The sequence below is a fragment of the Bos grunniens genome, chromosome 3 (genome assembly GCF_055505025.1).
Source record: "Bos grunniens cultivar Pamir isolate PY7600 chromosome 3, Bosgru_T2T1.0, whole genome shotgun sequence".
Lineage (NCBI taxonomy): Eukaryota > Metazoa > Chordata > Mammalia > Artiodactyla > Bovidae > Bos > Bos grunniens.
The window spans coordinates 50928962-50956158 of NC_141167.1; the positions used below are offsets into that span (position 1 = coordinate 50928962).

At 37.1% G+C, this 27197-nt stretch overlaps 1 protein-coding gene across 4 annotated transcripts in view; it reads left to right on the forward strand.

The window, feature by feature from the left end:
- The window catches only part of TNNI3K (TNNI3 interacting kinase), a 404175-nt gene that overhangs the window by 57647 nt on the left and 319331 nt on the right, over window positions 1–27197 (forward strand). For all 4 annotated transcript variants that reach the window (XM_086390587.1, XM_086390580.1, XM_086390584.1 and 1 more), the window contains 2 exons: window positions 8184–8269; window positions 9342–9439. In XM_086390587.1, coding sequence (XP_086246713.1) covers window positions 8184–8269; window positions 9342–9439 — 184 coding nt within the window. The remainder of the gene's footprint in view (window positions 1–8183; window positions 8270–9341; window positions 9440–27197) is intronic.

Below are 27197 nucleotides of genomic sequence, written 5' to 3' on the forward strand. Positions count from 1 at the left end.
TGAAAGACTTCCAATTTAATTGTTTTGTTTCAACGTTTTTAAGTCTTTAGAAATTTTAGAACTATGTTTTTCTGATTTCATCAAGCCTACTTTTTACCTGCTTAATCTGTAATATATCTATAAAGAGATCCCCAAAGAAGTTATAATTTTTCAGTGCTATCACTTTTCAACATAATCAGAAGAACCCTATTTTTTTTCTCATTTTTAACCTTATTTTGACATTGAATAGATATACTTTGGTCAATAGTGTATTAACACTTTGAAATTGTGAAATGTCTCACTTTGAAATTGATTAGGTTTAATGAATAAAAATAGTCAAAAGTTTATCCCATGAGAAAGCAGTTGCAATGTTAAGAGGAATTTAAAAAAAAAAAAAAAGGAAAGAGAAAAATAATGAAGGCATTTTCTGAGTTGTATCTTCCTGCTTCTTTTCTTCCTGAAAAGTTCCTCTGGCCCCAGCTGCAGTCCACCATACTTATCCAACAAATGAAATATCTCCCCTAAATCTACTTTTGCAGAACTATAAACAATTATGAAATTTAGCTGTTATAAAATGAATAGCTCCAGAAACAATACAGGCTGATCTTGCCTAAAAAGAGTGAAATTCTCTATCAGGGCGCTAAGTAGAGTGTTGAGGGAGGAAATTACATCTTAATAAAATTGAGTGAAAGATTATTTGGTATGTTTGGTGAGTGCATTGTGTTAATTAACAATGAAACAGAAAACAAACAACAAACAAACAAAAAGATCGCAAACCAAAAAAGCAGAGAATTCACACTGTCCCAAGACTGTTTACCTCTCTATATCCTTTCTTGCTTGTCTACATAAAACTTAGTGGGGTTTACTGGTGGCTCAGATGGTAAAGAATCTGCTCACAATGCAGGAGACCCGGGTTCAATCCCTGAGTCAGGAAAATCCCCTGGAGAAGGGAATGGCAACCCACTCCAATATTCTTGCCTGGAGAATTCCATGAACAGGTGAGCCTGGTGGGCTACAGTCCATGGAGTTGCAAAGAGTTGGACAGGACTGAACAACTAACACTACTACTACTAAGTAAAACTTGTTATGAATAACAGTTTTACAGGAATATTGTGCAAAAACATTCAAGCAGCTTGATCTCAAACTCTCACTCACTCTCTCTCTCTGCCTCTTTCTCTTTAACTTCGTACTTAACTCAGTTTTACTGGCTTTCTCCATTTTATCCTCCTTCCGATCTTCCCTCCCATCCCATGCTACCTTCTTCTTCCCTTTCTACTTTCCTATCCCTCTTCTCAAATGCAAAGCAAAATAATAAAAAAGTTAAAATAATTAATACCAATAGTCTCAACACTCTAGTAAAAATAATTATTACAGCACTAGTACTTACAAAAGTCTTAAAAGATCTAACTCATTTAAACCTCAAAATCACCCTATGAGGTAAGAATTCTTATTATATCCATTTTATTTTCCTTAACTACTTTCATTTCACTTCAGTTGCTCAATCATGTCCAACTCTTTGTGACCCCATGGACTTCAGCATGCCAGGCTTCTCTGTGCATCATAAACTCCCAGAGACTGCTCAAACTAATGTCCATCAAGGTCATGATGCCATACAACCATTTCATCCTCTGTCATCCCTTTATCCTTCTGCACTCAATCTTTCCCAGCATCAGGGTCTTTTCCAATGAGTCAGTTCTTAGTTCTTCTCATCAGGTGGCCAAGTATTGGAGCTTCAGCTTCAGATCAGTCCTTCCAATGAACACCCAGGACTGATCTCCTTTAGGATGGACTGGTTGGATCTCCTTGCAGTCCAAGGACCTCTCAAGAGTCTTCTCCAACACCACAGTTCAAAAGCATCAATTCAAAAAAAAAAAAAGCATCAATTCTTCGGCACTCAGCCTTCTATATGGTTCAACTGTCACATCCATATATGATACTGGAAAAACCACAGCTTTGACCTTATGGACCTTAGTTGGCAAGTAATGTCTCTGCTTTTTAATATGCTGTTTAGGTTGCTCATAACTTTTCTTTCAAGGAGCAAGTGTCTTTTAATTTCGTGGTTGAGGTCACCATGTGCAGTAATTGTGGAATCCAAGAAAATAAAGTCTGCCACTGTTTCCATTGTTTCCTCATCTATTTGCCATGAAGTGATGGGACCAGATGCCATGATCTTCATTTTTTGAGTGTTGAGTTTTAAGCCAGCTTTTTCACTCTCCTCTTTCACTATACAAAAGGCTCTTTAATTCCTCTTTGCTTTCTGCCATAAGTAGGTGGTGTCATCTGCATATCTGAGGTGATTGATATTACTCCCGGTGATTTTGATTCCATCTTGTGCTTCATTCAGCCCAGCATTTTGCATGATGTAGTCTCATATAAGTTAAATAAGCCAGGTGACAATATATAGCCTTGACATACTTCTTTTCCAATTTCTACTGGTCTTTTGTCCCATGTCCAGTTCTAACTGTTGCTTCTTGACCTACATATTTCTCAGGAGACAGGTAAGATGGTCTGGTATTCCCATCTCTTTAAGAATTTTCCACAGTTGATTGTGGTCCACAAAGTCAAAGGCTTTGGCATAGTCAATAAAGCAGAAGTAGATGTTTTCTGGAACTTTCTTGCTTTTTCTGTGATCCAACGGATGTTGGCAATTTGATCTCTTGTTCCTCTGCCTTTTCTAAATCCAGCTTGAACATCTGGAATTTCACTGTTCATGTACTGTTGAAGCCTTGCTTGGAGAATTTTGAGCATTACTTTGCTAGCATGTGAGAGGAGTGCAATTGTGCAGTAGTTTGAACATTCTTTGGCATTGCCTTTCTTTGGGACTGGAATGAAAACACCTTTTCCAGTCCTGTGGCCACTGCTGAGTTTTCCAAATTTGCTGGCATATTGAGTGCAGCAGTTTCATAGCATCATCTTTTAGGATATGAAATAGCTCAGCTGGAATTCCATCAACTCCACTAGCTTTGTTCATAGTGATGCTTCCTAAGGCCCACTTAACTTTGCATTCCAGGATGTCTGGCCCTAGGTGAATGATGACACCATTGTGGTTATCTGGTTCATGAAGATCTTTTTTGTATAGTTCTTCTGTGTATTCTTGTCACCTCTTCTTAATATCTTCTGCTTCTGTTAGGTCCATACCATTCTGTCCTTTTTTTTTTCTTTGATATCATTTAGCTCCAGGAATACAGTAACATGTCAAAAACTCTTCACAACCTCATGAACTTTACAGTCCATGGAATTCTCTAGGCCAGAATCCCGGAGTGTGTAGCCATTCCCTTCTCCAGAGATTCTTCCCAACCCAGGGATCAAACCCAGGTCTCCCGCATTGCAGGCAGATTCTTTACCAGCTGAACCACTAAGGAAGCCCAAGAATACTGGAGTGGGTAGATGATCCCTTCTCCAGCAGATCTTCCCGACCCAGGAATCAAACCAGGGTATCCTGCATTACAGTCAGATTCTTTATCAGCGGAGCTACCAGGGAATCCCCAACTCTTCTTTATCTACCACCATATCTCAATAATTTTTAAATGTATAAATGAAAGAATGAATATGCTTCATAGTGTTAGTTTGCAAACTTGGTCTGGGAGATACGTTTCTGTGTATTTCTTGGATATACATCCTGGGAATAGGTCTTATTGATGACTTTTCTGTTTTTATTAGGGTTTTTTGGGTGGGTGGGTATCAGCAGCATCCATTAAAAACTACACAAGAAGTTACAACCAGCCGTTTGAAACCTAAATGATCAATTTTGGAAACTAGATGGCCCATAACAAAATATGGCCTTCTTTCTAACTTCTTTGCCTTTACCTACATTTCAGCCAATGAATTAATTTAAGAAATGTATCTACCTATCTTTAGATTTTGCCTTTGCCAAGTGTTCAAATGTTACATTTTAATAAGTTTCCATTTGTGATCATGTCACATATTTCCTTGAAAGGATGGGATCATGAGAAGAAGTTTAATTGGATCACAAAACTACTACTTTTCAGGATAAAAGATAAAGGCTAAGGAAAGAGTTCATTATGTTACAACAAAGAAAGTAACCTTTGGACACAAAACAACCATTTTTAATGATTAAGGACAGAATTTATTATTAGAAGTATATTCATAGTAGTGACTTCATTTTAATTAGGAACTTCATTCATGCCCCAGCAAGCACTGTGAACTTATTAGGATATGTTAAGTTACAGTATGGCATGGCAGGTGATGAAAAATGTAAGGGAGAATTAAAAAATAAATTGAGCTTAGAATATTAGAATATGTAAGTGATATTCATTTGGCAGCGAAGTTGACATGTACAGTTCCTTAGAAGAAGCAGAAGAAGAGAAAAAGAAATATCTATCCCAGGAATGATTGCTTTAAAATCTTGAATACTTTAATTGCATGTGTCAAAACAGAAATATTTGACTATAAGCAAGTGGGAAGTAAGAATTAGAATTCAAATATAGCCCCAAAGTTACTCTCATTAAAAAATTACATTCCAGTCATTAAAATTTAGATTAAAATTTTACTATTAAAATTGTACTTGACTGCCACTGTGGGAATCTATTTTCTGCTTATTCATTTTGTTGGCATTCACAGAAGCTGCATGAGTTTAGGGAGAGTAGAATTCAAGAGGAAAACAAAAGTAAGAGACTACAGCTCAGTTTTGACAGAATGCTATTTAGCACTCTATACTGATTCACACCTGTAAGGAAGGATGTGCGGGTTTGATTCCTGGGTCAGGTTACAGCCCATGGAGTTGCAAGAGTAGGACACAACTTAGCGACTAAACCACCACTACTACTGATTCACTTATGAATGGTCAAGTCTAGTATAAGATTTAATAAGTTAAAGAATGATTGGTAAATAAAAAGTCTCTAATTAATTCATATTTTCAGTCTTATGTAAATAGACATTAATTTGGTATTTAAAAAAAAATAAAACACTGGATGTTAGCACTTTACTTTTCTGTTTATTCAGTATGTACTTCCTTTGCAAAGCTGCTTGGAGCATTAAAGATCAGGATTAATGCTAAGGTCAGTGCAGGATTCTATCTAGTACACATATTCCCAAGACTGATGCACTTAAATGATCTGGGAATTAGTGACTAGTTTCTATCAAATAGACTGTTGAAAACAACCTGAAACAAGAATTAAGAACAGAGGTGGAGCACACAGTTGATGTTCAGTAGATGCTGTGCCAGACTGATTGAATATATCATCAAAGCTAGATCATGGAAAAATAAAGCAATTAAGTCTATCTTCTCAGTAAAATGATTTTCAGCACAACCTTTTTTCCTTTGGATTTTGTTGTTCTTTTAATCGCTTCAGTGTTAATACCTTCCCCATAATAATGATGCTGCTGGACTTGCATCACAAAACCGTGATAGTTTGCGCTGTGAATCACTGAGTGTTGCTCTGAATCACTGATAGGTGCTAGGTGTCACGACAGTGAACTTAGTTAAAATAGGGAAACTTACAGGTTGTCAAATGTGAGAGGTCAAAGAAGGTCAAACTCGGTTTGAAAACTGTGCTAAAATTCTCTCAAGGGAGAATGGCATTGAAACATGTAAAATATCATGTAAGAAACAAGTTGCCAATCCAGGTTCAATGCACAATACTGGATGCTTGGGGCTAGTGCACTGGGATGACCCAGAGGGATGGTATGGGGAGGGAGGAGGGAGGAGGGTTCAGGATGGGGAACACATGTATACCTGTGTTGGATTCATTTTGATATTTGGCAAAACTAATACAATTATGTAAAGTTTAAAAAAAAAAAAAGATTTAGACTACAAAAGGAAAGTCACATATTCACAGTAAACTTGCTAAAAATCAAAATAATATTTAATAACATATCATGTACCAAATAATGTAGAAAGTACTTAATCTCATTTTCTTCACAATGCAATGTCATATGAATCATTTTAATAATTTTGTAACTGAAGAAAACGAAGCTTGAGGACGTTAAATAACTTGCTCAAATTGGAGGGGAAAAAAATACTACTTAAAAAAACAGAAACAGGATTTCAATCCTGGTGTATATACAAGGCCCATGATCTAAGTACTTATACTGCTGAAATGATTTCTTCCACTTTTAAAACATCAAAACATGGTAGGTATTGCTGCATAATATTAGAGATACACACTGACAAACTAATTTACTCAAGGGTTTATTACTCCAGAGGAACTCTCAAGTTCTATCTTCTTTCAGCATTTGCCATATATTCCATTATAGTTAGCTCACAAGAAAGTACTTTCTCCCATTCTCTCTTAGGCTGAAGATTTTACATAGTTCTTTACACTTAACAGAAGGCTTCCCTCTCCTGCCCCACTCCAATGCTCTGTATTCTGTCTTATATTCTTATTGTATGTTTCCTTTGCTGGATGATGACAGAACCAAGGAAGAAAAGCCAAAGCAGTTCAGAGCAATCTTCAATTGCTACTTATAGTTTTCTTTTCCTTTTTATTATGGACACTGAAAGTGAAAATGTTAGTCTCTCAGTCTTGTCTGACTCTTTAAGATCCCATAGACTGTAGCCTGCCAGGCTCCTCTGTCCATGGAATTCTCCAGGCAAGAATACTGGAGTCATTCATTCTCTTCTCCAGGGCATCTTCCCCACCCAGGGATCAAACCCAGGTCTCCTGCATTGCAGGCAGATTTTTACCATCTGAGCCATCAGGGAAGCCCATTATGGGCACTAATTTCCTACAAATTTTAAAAGAAAAATCCAATCTACCTAGCTTTGAAAGTTGGGCTCCTTGCTACATTAACAATTAGTAAAAATGACTTGGAATTTATTGTACTTCTATGTGTGGCATTCCAAAGTGAGTTGAAGTATGTTTCTCAATATGAGGAAATGTATCTATGGATTTTGCTACTGAGAAGTTGAAGCAAGAAGGCTAAGGGGGTGGAATTCTGGAATATTCTCCTGTCTCTGAAAACAAATCACTGGACTTGCCGTTGCTAATTAAACCATTTTACTGAGATCCTTCACATTCCCTAGAATTAGAGGCTTCTCTTTTTAGCAGCACTCTGGAGAATAGCACGTTTTCTTTTTCTGTTTTAAAATTTCAATAGCTTTTGAAGTTTTTAACTGGGTGCCTTGATAATAATGTTCTGAATTCATAGTACCTTTCAAGTGTACGTACTTTACGAATGATAATAGAAGGCTTATTCACCAAAGACTTTGCTATCTCACTAAAGCTGCTGGAGATTTAAATGGCAGGAGGCAGCCTGGAATTAACCTGGGAGGCCAAAGATGTGATCTCATATCTACTGAAAAAATGTCCTGGCAGTACCAGTGACCTCAAGAGGTCAAGAATTTTAGCTTTACATTTTTTTCAAAGGCTACCTATGGCTCTCTAGGGCCCTCCTGGGGCAATGGTCTTTGTTCAGACAAAGTCAAGGATTTCATTAATTGAATCAGTAACACTACTTCTCTTCTCACCTGGGACTGTATCATAGTACCCTATCAGAGTTTAGACCTTCTTTATCTGTGAAATCTGACCCAGTCAGAGTATAAGAAAATTTTCCTTCAGGCAGAATTTGTAATACATTGGGACTCTATTCCTGTCTCCAGAATCTTATCTAATGCTACTATTTTTTTTTCTTTTTGGAGAGAATTTCTTGAATTTCTCCATAAGTATTATATAAGGTGTTGATTGTAAGAGAAATGAGTTTCCTTTCAAATATCTGTGTTTTCTACTTATTCATAAATTTTAATTCATCAGGGTGCCCTGAGAAGTTCAAATTATACATAGAACATACCTTGTATGAGAATCATTAATTTAAACTTGATCTCTCAAACTTTTAATATTATTTCTCATGATTTTAATTGTTCTTCAGCTAGTTGTTGTTGATCACTAAGTCATGTCTGACTCTTTGCGACCCCGTGGACTGTAGCCCACTGGGGTCCTCTGTCCATGGCAATAATACTGGAGTGGTTTGCCATTACCTTCTCTAGGGGATCTTCCCATCCCAGGGATTGAATTCACATCTGCTGCATTGGCAGGTGGATCCTTTACTGCTGAACCATTAGGGAAGCCCCTCTTCATCTAGAGGTATAATCAAAATTATTTTTTCTAGGTACAGAAGAATCCTATAAAAGACATATTTCTGAATTTGTAGCAACAAGATTCATATTATAATTTTTCAAATGAGAAAATGATAAACTAAAAGCTGAAATTTGTAATCATCTGTAAATTTTTTTTTTTTTTTTTTAGCTCTGATGATGCCTTCAGTAAAGTCAATTTAAATTACCGCACAGAAAATGGTCTGTCTCTGCTTCATTTATGTTGCATTTGTGGAGGTGAGTGCTTGGAACTCAATACTCTGTAAACTAGTTATATGTATACATGGTCAGTGATTTGAGCTGCTTGATAGTCTACGAGAGAATTCTATTCATACTCAGTTTTTTCTTTTGCTTTGCTTCAAGTGAAGAAGTAACTAACTTCTAGACAGATATTCAAATTGATTTAGCTCTAAATTTAAGTTTTATTGTGTTACTACCTTGAATCAGGTATGCTTGGAAAAATTTTTAAAGACGTTTTTTCAGTATCAGGCATGCTAGCCAGGGATTAGGTTAAATTCAGATGCACTTAAAGCATTCCTCAAAACATCATCTAGCAATTGGTTTACAATCTGCAGTAAAATATATAGAAGGTAATAAATGCCAAAGACAAAATCCCAAAGTGAAAATTAGTCAAAGTGAAGACTAAGTGAAATTTGGTTCATAACTTGTTCTGTTCCATTCCTTAATGTATCCCAAGCATCTAGGATGGTCCCTGGCATAAGTAGGTACTCAGTAAATTTACTGAATTGGTAAATGAATACTTTTTTTGTTAATCCAAGCTAGTATGCTTTGGACTCAGTTTTTAAAAGAAAACTAATGTATAAGTATTGACTCTAAATATATCCCATCACCACTCCCCAAACAACATATCTTCCCAAATGTAAACACACCTTTCCAACCTTAGTCATTTCCTCGATATTTCTCTGATCTAAATAAACTAATGGTGTAGTGATGTTCTGATTTCTATCTAAGCTTTTTCACAAATATTAAATCATTTACTAGGGTGAATGTTTTCATGTTTTTACTTTTTAAAGTACTATTAGAAGAGCACCAAATAAAAAATGTAGCATAAGTTCATTAAAATACACAGCATTGATACAAAGTTTTATAAATGTAGTAGTAAAAATGTTCACTAATAAGTAAGACTGTTGATTAACTGAAAACTTAACAAATGGCCTGCAGAACAGTAGTCTAGCATTTTCATTCATTGGTGTGATGTTTATAATTCCACTACAGATTAACTTAAAGATTTTTAAGTCCTTTAGTCTATCTCCACAATTTGACTTTTCTCAACTTTTTTCTCTCTAAGGCAACAAGTCACATATTAGAACCCTTATGTTAAAAGGTCTCCGCCCATCTCGACTGACAAGAAATGGATTTACAGCCTTGCATTTGGCAGTTTATAAGGTACACAAGTTTTGTATATTAGAACCAAAGATGATGGGCTTTGGTTTTTGTCTGATTTTTCAAAATAGTGATCATGGAAATACGCAGGGTGATGAGAACATTACGTTACCGGATAGAGTTCTAGCTACTTCTTTGTTGGGCAGATATCATCAGAATATATTCACTTTATTGCTTTCCATCTTTATCTCATTTAATTCTCACAAGAACCCTGGGAATAAATTACATTATTATCTCAGGGTTACATGGTTAGCTAGTGGTTAGCCAGAATTTAAGATCTGACAGCCTGGTTTTCTTGCCAGAGCTCCTTCCAAGGAGACCAAGCTGCCTCAATGTAGAAGATGATGAGGCTGCATTTGAGGATGAAAGAAGCACGTTGAAGCTGCATTTTTCTGTGTATTTTCCTAATAAACAAATATCTCTAGGACTCCTTTTAGTTTCTTTCTTTTATCATATTTATGCTTCAGTTGGTTTTTTTTTTTTTTTCTTTCCTTTGCATCAGACCTTGGTTTTAACATAATTTCAGTACCTTAAAAAAAAAAAAAAGTGGATTGGATAAACTGGGATACTCAGTGTTGGGGTAGATCCTTGAGACTGTCATAAATATGAATTTATTCAACATATAAATTAAACATAAAAGCTCATTTTCTGACTGTAGTAAGCTTCTACTTATTCTGTACTTATTATAAGCTAAATATCTCACTAGGTTTTATATACTTCATTTCTTTAACATTAAAATAACTTAGTGGGTTTCCTGTTAGTACTTATTTTATGGAAAAGGAAATTGAAGATTACAGTTGGATATCTAGACAGAGAAGCCTGGCATGCTGCTGTCCATAGGGTCGCAAAGAGTCAGACCTGACTGAGCGACTGAACAACAACAAATGATTAGTATCAAGTACAGTTGGCTCTTATTGCATATACTGTTCTTTCTCAATGTTGTATGAATCTGTAACAGGATTTTATTTCAGTTTTGTATGTGCAGGTGTGGTAGTGGCTGGGGCAGGGAGTGGAGAGGGGGCAGCTGTTTGCTTGTATCTGGATCACTTTCACTTTGCTTTGCAACCCTCCCCCAACCTTTAGAGAGTTTATCTCAAAGGTGTGGGGGGAGAGAGCTGATATTCCCATGATTCACATTCACATATGTTCTTGTGATTCATTATGCAAATGCTCTAATCTTCATTCTTTTTCAAGCTCAATCAATGCTTAGTCAATTTGTCCAATTCCTTCTGGAAGAGAGTGTCAGTAAGTGCTAAGTTGTCTTTAAAACCAAAATCACCGCAGATGGTGATTGCAGCCATGAAATTAAAAGATGCTTACTCCTTGGGAGGAAAGTTATGACCAACCTAGACAGCATATTAAAAAGCAGAGACGTTATTTTGTCAACAAAGGTCCGTCTAGTCAAGGCTATGGTTTTTCCAATGATCATGTATGGATGTGAGAGTTGGATTATAAAGAGGGCTGAGCACAGAAGAATCGATGCTTTTGAACTGTGGTGTTGGAGAAGACTCTTGAGAGTCCCTTGGACTGCAAGGAGATCCAACCAGTCCATCCTAAGGGAAATCGGTCCTGAGTGTTCATTGGAAGGACTGATGTTAAAGCTGAAACTCCAGTATTTTGGCCACCTGATGCGAAGAGCTGACTCACTTGAAAAGACCCTGATGTTGGGAAAGACTGAGGACAGGAGGAGAAGGGGACAACAGAAGATGAGATTGTGGGATGGCATTACTGACTCAATGGACATGGGTTTAGGTGGACTCCAGTAGTTGGTGATGGACAGGGAGGCCTGGCGTGCTCTGGTTCATGGGGTTGCAAAGAGTTGGACATGACTGAGTGACTGAACTGAACTGAACTGAATCATCCTACAGAACTTGAATGAAAACTGAGTTCAGGGTATTGGAAACAGTGTCTGATACCAGCTTTTCTGCTAAATGGCAGGATGTGACAGTAGAAGAGCTCCAAGGAATAGGAAGCTGGAGACGGGCAGTCAAGTCAGTATTGTGCAACGCTGAATCTGACTGTCTGGAAGAGTCTTCTATATTGGTTCATTTTCCTAAGACAGCATGACACAACCACCCAAACAGTTTCTGAATGATTTAGTACTACAATCTTAAGAAAATATATTTCTTCCACCTCTGTTTATGAAACCTAAATTTCCATTTTTAGAGTTTCCCTTGCTCTAGTTTTTCTGTTTTCTTATATTTTGCCAAAGGATATATGGACTACAACTTTTCAATAACAAATTTAAACAAATTTAAAATCTTAGGACACAAGGTAGGCAAAAAATTTTAAGAAGCCATAATAGAATGCCTGATTACTTATTTTTTAACAAAGATAAAAACAAATGAAATTTTCCACTATAAACATGGAAACAATATAAATTAGTTATTCATACTAATGTATTATATGTAGTTCTAATTATATCTTCCCTGGACTACTGCAGTAGGCCTCTGATTCATTTGGGGCTGTAGTTTTCTTCCCCCATATAATTTTTTATTCTATTTTACTATTATTTTAAATAAAATGACTTCTAGACTATTACAAGAAATACTTTATCCAGATGAATTGTTTACATTTTGTCCCATCTCCATCATCAGTCTGTTCTTTCTCTGAATCATTTGAAAATAAATTGAAGACAACATTCCCCATAGCTACTAAAATCTATTGACATCTTTATTTCTGAAGAAAAAGGAAATTCACTTATATAATCACAATAAAGTTATCAAAATCAGAAAATGTAAATTGACACTATACTCTTTATCTAATCTATACTCCAAATTCAAATCTGGTGAGCTATTCCAATACTGTCATTTATAGCTATTAATTTTTTTTATTAGCATTCTGTCCAGAATCATATGTTTCTTGTTTTCTTGTCTCTGTAATCTCCTTTCATCTGAAGGAGTTTCTCTGATTTGCCTTGCCTTTCTTAATCTGAGTATTTTTGATGCGTACAGAACCATAATTGTTATATAGTTCTTTTGATTTTTAGAAATGTTACAATTGAAATTTATTTTATTCTTAATATTCACAAAAAGAATAATTTAATTTTCAAATCATTTTATTGGCCACATTCACTTATACATCCTCCAATGCTGGGCCTGCCTCAGAGCTAAGTATTTTTCACAGGTGAGGGCATGTCTGCTTTCATTAGTAAGAGACGGGAAGATGATTAGCTTTTAAAAGCCATGTGAATAGTTAGATGCCATACTTTTCTTTCTTTGTTTTTGTTTGGTTGTTTTTTTGAAGGAATCAGATTTATTGACATATAATTTGTGTACAATAAAACTCACAATTTTAAGTGTAATAGTTGATGACTTTTGAAAATGTATGTATTCGTGTACATCATTGTTATGATATAGGACTTTTCTATCATACACAAAAGTTCCCTCATACCTTTATGTAATTAATTCCTTCCTCCATGTCACATGGCCTCTGGAAACCACTGATGCCTTTTCTACCCCTACAGTTTCCCCCTTTTTAGGATTTTATATGAATGCAGTCCATTCAGTTTATTTTATTTCATGTATGGTTTATGATAATGTTACTGTTGTGTGATCAGTAATTCATTTCTTTTATTGGAAAGTTATATTCCCTTACAAGGATATACCACAGTTTAACAATCTACCTGTTGAAGGATTTACTGAGAATTGTTTTTAGATTTTGACTATTATAAATAAACCTGCTACTAACATTCATATACAAATATTTGTTTGAACATATGTTTTTATTTCTCTTGCTACAATACCTATTAGCAAAATTGCTGGGTCATATGCACAGGCTTCCACGATGGCTCAGTGGTAGGCAAACTGCCTGCCAGTGCAGGAGATGCAAGAGACTCAGATTTGATCCCTGGGTCAGGAAGATCCCCTAGAGGAGGAAATGACAACCACTCCAGTATTCTTGACTGGGGAATCCCATGGACAGAGGAGCCTGGAAGGCTTCAGTCCATAGGGTCCCAAAGAACTGGACACTACTGAATGACTGAGCACATACACACATAGCTAAGTCATGTTTAATTTTAATAAGATGTCAAACTCCTTACCAAACTGGCTGTATCATTTTCCATTTCCATCAGCCATGTATTAGAATCCTAGTTGTTCCACATTTTTGTCAACATTTGGTATGGTAAATATGTTTTTGTTTTAGCCATTATATTAGATGTATGTTATATTATATCATTATGAATATTTTGAATTTCCCCAGTGACTAATGAAGTTGAAAAGATTTTCATGTGTTTGTCGCTGAAAGGTTTTTTGCTATAGTGTCTGTTCAATTATTTTTCCCCATTTTTAAATTTGGTTTATTGTCTTCTTGACTTGTAAGAGACTTTTATATATCCTGGATATAGATTCTGTGTTGGATATACATTTTGCAAAAAGTTTCTCCTTTTCTATGGCTTGCTTTTTCATTTAACAGTGCCATTTAAAGAGAAAAAAGTAACATGCATTATTTTTTAATTGAGGACTCAAGTTATTACACTGTGATCCTTAATATATCACAGGTACTTTCTCTTAATATTGGCCTGTGCTGTGCTTAGTCACTCAGTCATGTCTGACTCTTTGCGACCCCATGGACTGTAGCCCACCAGACTTCTCTGTCCATGGGGATTGTCCAGGTGAGAATAATGGAGTGGGTTGCCATGCCCTCCTCCAGGGGATCTTCCCAACTCAGGGATTGATTCCAGGTCTTATGCATTGTAGGCAGATTCTTTACCATCTGAGCCACCAGGGAAGCCTATGAATACTGGAGTGGGTAGCCTATCCCTTTTCCAGGGGATCTTCATGACCCAGGAATGAAACCAGGATCTCCTGCATTACAGGCGGATTCTTTATCATCTGACCTACCAAGGAAGCCCTAATATTGGCCTACTTCACTCTAAATGTAACACCCTTTCAATGGTATAGTTCCACGTTATCTTCATTCTTTATACTACTTTTGCTATATGTCTTACATCTATACATGTATAATCTCCAATATGTTGTTAGAATTTTCCTGTTAAGCATTAATATCTTTTAAGAAAGTAAAAGAAGAGAAAATATCTTTGGTTTTGAGTAGATGGGTTATAATAATCCCATGTATGATTTCCTGTGTACAAAGCTTTTTGACCATTGAATTTCTTAAATATGTAAGTTTGTTATCATCAAATTTATAAATTTTGACCATTATTTTTTCAAACATGTGTATTAGATTGTTTGATAAACTTCCAAAGATTACCAAGTCTCTGTTCAGTTTTTTGATCCTCTTTCTCTTTGTTTTCAAATTTTGATTATTGCTGTTTATTTGAATTCAACTTTTAATACCATTTGCCATCTCCCATCTGATATTAATCTACTAAGAATTATTCATTTCAGATGTAATTTTCAGTTCCAGAATTTCCACTTAGTGTTAAAATATAATTTCAAATTCTCTGCTATGATTACACTTCTGTTCATTTATGTTTCCATCAGTTCAGTTCAGTTCAGTAGCTCAGCCATGTCCAACTCTTTGCGACCCCATGGACTGTAGCACGCCAGGATTCCCTGTCCATCACCAACTCCCAGAGCTTGCTCAAACTCATATCCATCGTGTCAGTGATGCCATCCAACCATTTCATCCTCTGGCATCTGCTTCTCCTCCTGCCTTCAATCTTTCCCAGTATCAGGGTCTTTTCCAATCAGTTGGTTCTTTCCATCAGATGGCCAAGTATTGTATTGAAGTTTTGGCTTCAGCATCAGTCCTTCCAATGAATATTCAGGACTGGTTTCCTTTAGGATTGACTGGTTGGATCTCTTTGCAGTCCAAGGAACTCTCAAGAGTCTTCTCTGACACCACAGTTCAAAAGTACTAATTCTTTGGTGCTCAGCTTTCTTTTTTTTTTTTTAAGTTTATTTTATTTTTAAACTTTACAATATTGTATTGGTTCTGCCATATATCAAAATGAATCCACCACAGGCACACACGTGTTCCCCATCCTGAACCCTCCTCCCTCCTCCCTCCTCATACCATCCCTCTGGGTCGTCCCAGCGCACCAGCCCCAAGCATCCAGTATCGTGCATTGAACCTAGACTGCCGACTCATTTCATATACGATATTATACATATTTCAATGCCATTCTCCCAAATCATCTCACTCTCTCCCTCTCCCACAGAGTCCAAAAGACTATTCTATACATCAGTGTCTCTTTTGCTGTCTCATATACAGGGTTATTGTTACCATCTTTCTAAATTCCATATATATGCGTTAGTATACTGTATTGGTGTTTTTCCTTCTGGCTTACTTCACTCTGTATAATAGGCTCCAGTTTCATCCACCTCATTAGAACTGATTCAAATATATTCTTTTGAATGGCTGAGTAATACTCCATTGTGTATATGTACCATAGCTTTCTTATCCATTCATCTGCTGATGGATATCTAGGTTGCTTCCATGTCCTGGCTATTATAAATAGTGCTGCGATGAACACTGGGGTACACATGTCTCTTTCCCTTCTGGTTTCCTCAGTGTGTATGCCCAGCAGTGGGATTGCTGGATCATAAGGCAGTTCTATTTCCAGTTTTTTAAGGAATCTCCACACTGTTCTCCATAGTGGCTGTACTAGAGTGTAAGAGGGTTCCCTTTTCTCCACATCCTTTCCAGCATTTATTACTTGTAAACTTTTGGATCGCAGCCATTCTGACTGGCGTGAAATGGTACCTCTTAGTGGTTTTGATTTGCATTTCTCTGATAATGAGTGATGTTGAGCATCTTTTCATGTGTTTGTTAGCCATCTGTATGTCTTCTTTGGGGAAATGTCTGTTTAGTTCTTTGGCCCATTTTTTGATTGGATCATTTATTTTTCTAGAATTGAGCTGTAGGAGTTGCTTATATATTTTTGAGATTAGTTGTTTGTCAGTTGCTTCATTTGCTATTATTTTCTCCCATTCTGAAGGCTGTCTTTTCACCTTGCTTATAGTTTCCTTTGTTGTGCAGAAGCTTTAAGTTTAATTAGGTCCCGTTTGTTTATTTTTTCTTTTATTTCCAATATTCTGGGAGGTGGCTCATAGAGGATCCTGCTGTGATGTATGTCGGAGAGGGTTTTGCCTATGTTCTCCTCTAGGAGTTTTATAGTTTCTGGTCTTACATTTAGATCTTTAATCCATTTTGAGTTTATTTTTGTGTATGGCATTAGAAAGTGGTCTAGTTTCATTCTTTTACAAGTGGTTGAACAGTTTTCCCAGCACCACTTGTTAAAGAGATTGTCTTTAATCCATTGTATGTTCTTGCCTCCTTTGTCAAAGATAAGGTGTCCATATGTGCGTGGTAAGAAACAAGACAAGGGTGCCCACTTTTACCACTACTATTCAACATAGTTTTGGAAGTTTTGGCCACAGCAATGAGCAGAAAAAGAAATAAAAGGAATCCAAATTGGAAAAGAAGAAGTAAAACTCTCACTGTTTGCAGATGACATGATCCTCTACATAGAAAACCCTAAAGACTCCACCAGAAAATTACTAGAACTAATCAATGATTATAGTAAAGTTGCAGGATATAAAATCAACACACAGAAATCCCTTGCATTCCTATACACTAATAATGAGAAAACAGAAAGAGAAATTAAGGAAACAATTCCATTCACCATTGCGATGAAAAGAATAAAATACTTAGGAATATATCTACCTAAAGAAACTAAAGACCTAGATATAGAAAACTATAAAACACTGGTGAAAGAAATCAAAGAGGACAGTAATAGATGGAGAAATATACCGTATTCATGGATTGGAAGAATCAATATAGTGAAAATGAGTATACTACCCAAAGCAATTTATAAATTCAATGCAATCCCTATCAAGCTACCAACGGTATTCTTCACAGAACTAGAACAAATAATTTCACAATTTGTATGGAAATACAAAAAACCTCAAATAGCCAAAGCTATCTTGAGAAAGAAGAATGGAACTGGAGGAATCAACCTGCCTGACTTCAGGCTCTACTACAAAGCCACAGTCATCAAGACAGTATGGTACTGGCACAAAGACAGAAATACAGATCAATGGAACAAAACAGAAAGCCCAGAGATAAATTCAGCTTTCTTTATAGTCCAAAATCACAACCATACATGACTACTGGAGAAACCACAACTTTGACAAGACAGACCTCTGTTGGCAATGTCTCTGCTTTTTAATATGCTGTCTAGGTTGGTAATAGCTCTTCTTCCAAGGAGTAAGTGTCTTTTAATTGCATGGCTGCAGTCACCATCTGCAGTGATTTTGGAGCTCCCCAAAATAAGTCTCTCACTGTTTCCATTGTTTCCCCATCTATTTTCCATGAAGTGAGGGGACTGGATGCCATGATCTTAGTTTTCTGAATGTTGAGTTTTAAGCCAACTTTTTCACTCTCCTCTTTCACTTTCATCAAGAGGCTCTTCAGTTCTTCTCTTTCTGCCATAAGGATGGTGTCAACTGCGTATCTGAGTATTGATATTTCTCCCAATAATCGTAATTCCAGCTTGTGCTTCATCCAGCCCAGAGTTTCTCATGATGTACTCTGCATAGAAGTTAAATAAGCAGGGTGACAATATACAGCCTTGATGTACTCCTTTCGCGATTTGGGAAATATGTTTCCATATTTTCATTTAAATTCTTGAGCTTTTCATTAATGGCTGTTTTAAATGCTTTATATATTTTTTCTAATACCTGGATTAAGGCAGTGTTTGTTCTATTTAATACTTTTCTGTTGACTACATATTGCATTTTTTGTTTCCTTACATACCAATTTTTATTGCATGTTAGACATGTGATTGTTGCAAGAAATCTTCATTATGCCATTTTCCCTTAAAAATGTTGAGTTTGTTTTGTTTTTTGGCAGTTAGTTTATATTGGTGGATTCATGTTTTATAGTTAGTCTTGATTTGAGAATGACCTATGAATATGGTCCTTATTTCTAAGGCCTGGATTTGTAGTATCTCACCTGAATGCCCAAGATACTCGATAACATCTCACCATTCTGACTGACTGAAACTCTAAAATCTCCTTGAACTATCATAACCTCTGATTTGCTTACCATTCACCTTTTGGCCATAAATCAAGTGATGATTCCTACATCCCAGAATCTTTCTCTGTAGCCCAACTAAAGAACCTATATTGAATCTCCATGCAGACTTCTACAGTCCTCTGTCTGTGCAACTTCTTTTTCTGTTCAGTTTCCCTGTTCCTCAAATTACAGCCATTTTATAACCTTTGAACTCACTCACTCATGTTCAGTCATGTCCAACTCTGCAACCTTATGGACTGTACCCCACCAGGGTCCTCTATCCTTGGAATTTTCCAGGAAAGAATACTGAGTTCAGTTCAGTTCAGTCGCTCAGTTGTGTCCGACTTTTTACGACCCCATGAATCGCAGCACGCCAGGCCTCCCTGTCCATCACCATCTCCCGGAGTTCACCCAGACTCACGTCCATCGAGTCAGTGATGCCATCCAGCCATCTCATCCTCTGTCGTCCCCTTCTCCTCCTGCCCCCAATCCCTCCCAGCATCAGAGTCTTTTCCAATGAGTCAACTCTTCGCATGAGGTGGCCAAAGTACTGGACTTTCAGCTTTAGCATCATTCCTTCCAAAGAAATCCCAGGGCTGATCTCCTTCAGAATGGACTGGTTGGATCTCCTTGCAGTCCAAGGAACTCTCAAAAGTCTTCTCCAACACCACAGTTCAAAGGCATCAATTCTTTGGCGCTCAGCCTTCTTCACAGTCCAACTCTGACATCCATACATGACCACGGGAAAAACCATAGCCTTGACTAGACGAACCTCTGTTGGCAAAGTAATGTCTCTGCTTTTGAATATGCTATCTAGGTTGGTCATAACTTTCCTTCCAAGGAGTAAGCGTCTTTTAATTTCATGGCTGCAGTCACCATCTGCAGTGATTTTGGAGCCCAGAAAAATAAGGTCTGACACTGTTTCCACTGTTTCCCCATCTATTTCCCATGAAGTGATGGGAACAGATGCCATGATCTTCGTTTTCTGAATGTTGAGCTTTAAGCCAACTTTTTCATTCTCCTCTTTCACTTTCATCAAGAGGCTTTTTAGTTCCTCTTTGCTTTCTGCCATAAGGGTGATATCATCTGCATATCTGAGATTATTGATATTTCTCCCGACAATCTTGATTCCAGCTTGTGCTTCTTCCAGCCCAGTGTTTCTCATGATGTACTCTGCATATAAGTTAAATAAGCAGGGTGACAATATACAGCCTTGACGTACTCCTTTTCCTATTTGGAACCAGTCTGTTGTTCCATGTCCAGTTCTAACTGTTGCTTCCTGACCTGCATACAAATTTCTCAAGAGGCAGGTCAGGTGGTCTGGTATTCCCATCTCTTTCAGAATTTGCCACAGTTTATTGTGATCCACACAGTCAAAGGCTTTGGCATAGTCAATAAAACAGAAGTAGATGTTTTTTTGGAACTCTCTTGCTTTTTCCATGATCCAGTGGATATTGGCAATTTGATCTCTGGTTCCTCTGCCTTTTCTAAAACCAGCCTGAACATCAGGAAGTTCATGGTTCACATATTGCTGAAGCCTGACTTGGAGAATTTTGAGCATTACTTTACTAGCATGTGAGATGTGTGTGGTAGTTTGAGCATTCTTTGGCATTGCCTTTCTTTGGGAATGGAATGGAAACTGACCTTTTCCAGTCCTGTGGCCACTGCTGAGTTTTCCACATTTGCTGGCATATTGAGTGCAGCACTTTCACAGCATCATCTTTCAGGATTTGAAATAGCTCAACTGCAATTCCATCACCTCCACTAGCTTTGTTCGTAGTGATGCTTTCTAAGGCCCACTTGACTTCACATTCCAGGATGTCTGGCTCTAGGTGAGTGATCACACCATCATTATTATCTGGGTCATGAAGATCTTTTTTGTAGAGTTCTTCTGTGTATTCTTGCCACCTTTTCTTAATATCTTCTGCTTCTGTTAGGTCCATACCATTTCTGTCCTTTATTGTGCCCATCTTTGCATTAAACGTTCCCTTGGTATCTGCGCGGGTGCAGTAGGGACTAGAGGAGCTATCCCACGTTGAAGGTCAGGAAGGGTGGCGATGAGGAGATACCCCTCATCCAAGGTAAGGAGCAGAGGCTGCACTTTTCTGGAGTAGCCATGAAGAGACACCCCACGCCCAAGGTAAGAGAACCCCAAGTAAGACAGTAGGTGTTGCAAGAGGGCATCAGAGGGCAGACACACTGAAACCATACTCACAGGAAACTAGTCAATCTAATCACACTAGGACCACAACCTTGTCTAACTCAATGAAACTAAGCCATGCTTGTGGGGCAACCCAAGATGGGCAGGTCATGGTGGAGAGATCTGACAGAATGTGGTCGACTAGAGAAGGGAATGGCAAACCACTTCAGTATTCTTGCCTTGAGAACCCCATGAACAGTATGAAAAGGCAAAATGATAGGATACTGAAAGAGGAACTCCCCGGTCAGTAGGTGCCCAATATGCTACAGGAGATCAGTGGAGAAATAACTCCAGAAAGAATGAAGGGATGGAGCCAAAGTAAAAAGAATACCCAGCTGTGGATGTGACTGGTGATAGAAGCAAGTTCTGATGCTGTAAAGAGCAATATTGCATAGGAACCTGGAATGTCAGGTCCATGAATCAAGGCAAATTGGAAGTGGTCAAACAAGAGATGGCAAGAGTGAATGTCGACATTCTAGGAATCAGCGAGCTAAGATGGACTGGAATGGGTGAATTTAACTCAGATGACCATTATATCTACTACTATATCTACTACTGCGGGCAGGAATCCCTTAGAAGAAATGGAGTAGCCATCATGGTCAACAAAAGAGTCCGAAATGCAGTACTTGGATGCAATCTCAAAAACGACAGAATGATCTCTGTTCGTTTCCAAGGCAAACCATTCAATATCACAGTAGTCCAAGTCTATGCCCCAACCAGTTATGCTGAAGAAGCTGAAGTTGAACGGTTCTATGAAGACCTACAAGACCTTTTAGAACTAACAGCCAAAAAAGATGTCCTTTTCATTATAGGGGACTGGAATGCAAAAGTAGGAAGTCAAGAAACACCTGGAGTAACAGGCAAATTTGGCCTTGGAATATGGAATGAAGCAGGGCAAAGACTAATAGAGTTTTGCCAAGAGAACGCACTGGTCATAGCAAACACCCTCTTGCAACAACACAAGAGAAGACTCTACACAAGGACATCACTGGATGGTCAGTACCGAAATCAGATTGATTATACTCTTTGCAACCAAAGATGGAGAAACTCTATACAGTCAGCAAAAACAAGACTGGGAGCCGACTGTGGCTCAGATCATGAACTCCTTATTGCCAAATTCAGACTGAAATTAAAGAAAGTAGGGAAAACCATTCAAGTATGACCCAAATCAAATCCCTTATTATTATACAGTAGAAGTGACAAACATATTCAAAGGATTAGATCTGATGGCCACCCATTGCCTGTATAATAAAATTCAAACTCCTAAATTAGATATTCAAGATCCCTTAGTTCAGCATTTTTCAGATTTCAATTTCCAGACTTTTTTCTTACATTCTCTGAGCTTCCAAAATTAATGGCTTTCAAATTTAATGGGGGTACCTACAGGTTTAAAATGAATATTTCCCTCTCCACATCACCATAATCTAATTTGGTACATCTAAAATGGGCTGAGAATATAATTTTATTTAGTAAAGAGTTAAAGCAGTTTTGATGCAAGCAGTCAAAGGCTACATGTTGAGGATTATAGTTCAAGTCTTGCAACTCAAATTGTGGTCAGAGAATCAGCTGTATCTGCCTCAAATGAGATTTGGGGGAATGAAGAATACTACTCCCTATTCAGCCAGAATGTGCTTTTTTTAAAGAAAAGAAAAATCCCACATAACAGGTTTGTGAGCTAAGGTTTGAAAAACACTATTTTAGATTACTCCATTCTTTAGATTATGTACTTTCATACTTCTGTTTTTATTGTTGTTATTTCTTCTGCTTGATATCTTTTTTAAATTTCTTTTCCTGATATAAAAGTATTATTTGTTTAAAACCATAAAATTGAGCCTTCTTAAACTTTCTCGAACAGATGTTACTGTATTCTCTTTTGGGTTTCAGTTACAAATTCGTGTTTATTTATTTATTTTTAAATCACGGCTCTTGTAATTATTAATTTGTTTATTTCACATGTGAACTTTGAGCACTGGTCTTTTTGTTTGTTTCCTCAATGTATACAAACTGTAAAAGATCCTTGATAAATACTTTTGAGGAATGAATGGGTACTCAAACATTAGTACAAACACTGCTTGATATTTATTTATTCAATAATGTGCCTTAATAAATACTTCCAGCTTAAAAGCTACACTATTCTTCTTAATATATCAGTTCTGAGACTTAACAGTGCATATCCCAGACAAATTGCCCTCTTCCTCTGTATCTCTGAAATGGCGGAAATATAATTTCTGATTTCATTGAGTGGTTTACAGCTTAAAAAAGGAAAAACCATGTGCGGTATGACATGCAGAAAAATACCTAGTACATAGTAAGTATTTAATAGAAAGCTAATTATTATTGTTGAACTTTTATTTCATAAAACATTTATTAGAGATGTACTATGTCATTCATACTGTTCAGGGGTTCTCAAGGCAAGAATACTGAAGTGGTTTGCCCTTCCCTTCTCCAATGAACCACGTTTCGTCTGCCTCGTGAGAAATCTGTATGCAAGTCAAGAAGCAACAGTTACAACTGGACATGGAACAACAGACTGGTTCCAGATCTGTCTGGAAAGGAGTATGACAAGGCTGTATATTGACACCCTACTTATTTAACTTATGTGCAGAGTACATCATGTGAAATGCCAGACTGGATGAAGCACAAACTGGAATCAAGATTGCCGGGAGAAATATCAATAACCTCAGATACGCAGATGACACCATCCTTATGGCAGAAAGCGAAGAAGAACTAAAGAACCTCTTGATGAAAGTGAAAGAGGAGAGTGAAAAAGTTGGCTGAAAACTCAACATTCAGAAAACTAAGATCATGGCATCCAGTCCCCTCACTTTATGGAAAATAGATGGGGAAACAATGGAAACAGTGAGAGACTTATTTTGGGGAGCTCCAAAATCACTGCAGATGGTGACTGCAGCCATGAAATTAAAATATGCTTGCTCCTTGGAAGAAGAGCTATGACCAACCTAGACTGCATATTAAAAAGCAAAGACATTACTTTACCAACAGAGGTCTGTCTGGTCAAAGTTGTGGTTTTTCCAGTAGTCATGTATGGTTGTGAGAGTTGGATTATAAAGAAATCTGAGCACTGATGAATTGATGCTTTTGAACTGTGATGTATTTTCATCACACTTAAACCTTTAATAATTCATATCTTTTGTGAAGATATATTCAGAATCATTTCAACAAAAGCCATGAAAGTATGAACTTTCATGAGCAGTTATTATCATAGAATTAGGTCAGATTTGGGGTCAGTACATTAATATGAATATATAAACATAATTGTAAGAATATGGTATGTACTAACATTTCTACATATTTATACCATTTTGTACTCATTGCAATTACATAAGATAGATACAAGAGGCTTGCACATGAAAGGCACAATTTTTCTAGTAGAAAGGTGATTGGCAGTGGATGGTAACATATCTTACCCAGGAGACCTAAGTTCAAATTCCAGATTGGTTTTGATTTAAATGCACATTTAAAGAAAACATTCTATATTATGGTGTGCCAGTTTAGTTCTTGGGTAGCAGACCTGAAAATGATTTGGAAATACAAAGAATTTATGAGGAAGTGACATTTTAAAACGAAAAAGAAGGGAGGCGGTCCCAAGATGGCAGAGGAATAGGATGGGGAAATCACTTTCTCCCCCACAAATTCATCAAAAGAACATTTGAACGCTGAGTAAATTCCACAAAACAACTTCTGAATGCTGGCAGAGGACATCAGGCACCCAGAAAAGCAGTCCACTGTTTTCAAAAGGAGATGGAAAAGTCTTGAGGCTACTGTAAGAATAAGACTGAAAACCAGAGGCAGGAGGCTTAAGTCCAAATCCTAAGAACACCAGAGAACTCCTGACTCCAGGGAACATTAATCAACAGGAACTCATCAAATGCCTCCATACCTACACTGAAACCAAGCACCACCCAAGGGCCAACAAGTTCCAGAGCAAGGCATACCATGCAAATTATCCACCAACGCAGGAACATAGCCCTGAGCTTCAATATACAGGCTGCCCAAAGTCACTCCAAAGCCACTGACATCTCATAACTCATTACTGGACACTTCATTGCACTCCAGAGAGAAGAAATCCAGCTCCACCCACCAGAACCCTGACACAAGCTTCCCTAACCAGGAAACCTTGACAAGCCACCTGTCCAACCCCACCCACAGCAAGGAAACTCCACAATATAGAGAACTTCACAAACTGCCAGAATATTGAAAGGCCACCCAAAACACAGCAATATAAACAAGATGAAGAGGCAGAGAAACACCCAGCAGATAAAGGAACAGGATAAATGGCCACCAAACCAAACAAAAGAGGAAGAAATAGGGAATCTACCTGATGAAGAATTCCGAACAATGATTGTGAAAATGATCCAAAATCTTGAAAACAAAACGGAGGTACAGATAAATAGCCTGGAGACAAGGATTGAGAAGATGCAAGAAAGGTTTAACAAGGACCTAAAAGAAATAAAAAAGAGTCACTATATAATGAATAATGCAATAAATTAGATCAAAAACACTCTGGAGGGAACCAACAGTAGAATAACAGAGGCAGAAGATAGGATAAGTGAGGTAGAAGATAGAATGGTAGAAATAAATGAAACAGAGTAGAAAAAGAAACGTGAATTAAAAGAAATGAGGACAATCTCAAGACCTCTGGGACAATGTTAAACTCCCCAACATTAGAATCATAGGAGTCCCAGAAGAAGAAGACAAAAAGAAAGACCATGAGAAAATACTTGAGGAGATAATAGTTGAAAAGTTCCCTAAATGGGGAAGGAAATAAACACCCAAGTCCAAGAAACCGAGAGAGTCCCAAACAGGGTAAACCCAAGGCAAAACACCCCAAGACACATATTAATCAAATTAACAAATATCAAACACAAAGAACAAATATTAAAAGCAGCAAGGAAAAAAACAAAAAGCAGCAAGGGAAAAACAACAAATAACACACAAGGGGATTCCCATAAGGATAACAGCTGATCTTTCAGTAGAAATTCTTCAGGCCAGGAGGAAATGGCAGGACATACTTAAAATCATGAAAGAAAATAACCTACAGGCCAGATTACTGTACCCAGCAAGGATCTCATTCAGATATGAAGGAGAAATCAAAAGCTTTACAGACAAGCAAAAGCTGAGAGAATTCAGCATCACCAAACCAGCTCTTCAACAAATGCTAAAGGATCTTCTCTAGACAGAAAACACAAAAAGGGTGTATAAACTTGAAACCAAAACAATAAAGTAAATGGCAATGGGATCATACTTATCAATAATTACCTTGAATGTAAATGGGTTGAATGCCCCAACAAAAAGACAAAGACTGGCTGAATGGATGCAAAACCAAGAACCCTATATATGTTGTCTACAAGAGACCCACCTCAAAACATACGGACTGAAAGTAAAGGGCTGGAAAAAGATATTCCACGCAAATAGAGACCAAAAGAAAGCAGGAGTAGCAACACTCATATCAGATAAAACAGACTTTAAAACAAAGGATGTGAAAAGAGACAAAGAAGGACACTACATAATGATCAAAGGATCAATCCAAGAAGAAGATATAACAATTATAAATATATATGCACCCAACATAGGAGCACCACAATATGTAAGGCAAATGCAAACAAGTATGAAAGGGGAAATTAACAATAACACAATAATAGTGGGAGACTTTAATACCCCATTCACACCTATGGATAGATCAACTAAACAGAAAATTAAGAAGGAAACACAAACTTTAAATGATACAATAGGCCAGTTAGACCTAATTGATATCTATAGGGACATTTCACCCCAAAACAATGAATTGCACCTTTTTTATCAAGCACACATGGAATCTTCTCCAGGATAGATCACATCCTGGGCCATAAATCTAGCCTTGGTAAATTCAAAAAAATTGAAACCATTCCAAGCATCTTTTCTGATCACAATGCATTAAGATTAGATCTCAATTACAGGAGAAAAACTATTAAAAATTCCAACAATGGACTCTGAACAACATACTGCTGAATAACCAACAAATCACAGAAGTCAAAAAAGAAATCAAAATTTTCATAGAAAGGAATGAAAATGAAAACACAACACCCCAAAACCTGTGGGATACTATAAAAGCAGTGCTAAGGGGAAGGTTCATAACAATACAGGCATACGTCAAGAAACAAGAAAAAAGTCAAATAAATAACCTAACTCCATATCGAAAGCAACTAGAAAAAAAGAAATGAAGAACCCCAGGGTTAGTAGAAAGAAATAAATCTTAAAAATTAGGGCAGAAATAAATGCAAAAGAAACAAAAAAGACCATAGCAAAAATTGACAAAGCCAAAAGCTGGTTCTTTGAGAGGATAAATAAAATTGACAAACCATTAGCCAGACTCATCAAGAAACAAAGGGAGAAAAATCAATAAAGTTAGAAATGAAAATGGAGAAATCACATCAGTCAACGCAGAAATACAAAGGATTATAAGAGACTACTATCAGCAATTATATGCCAATAAAATGGACAACGTGGAAGAAATGGACAAATTCTTAGAAAAGTACAACTTCCCAGAACTTAACCAGGAAGAAATAGAAAATC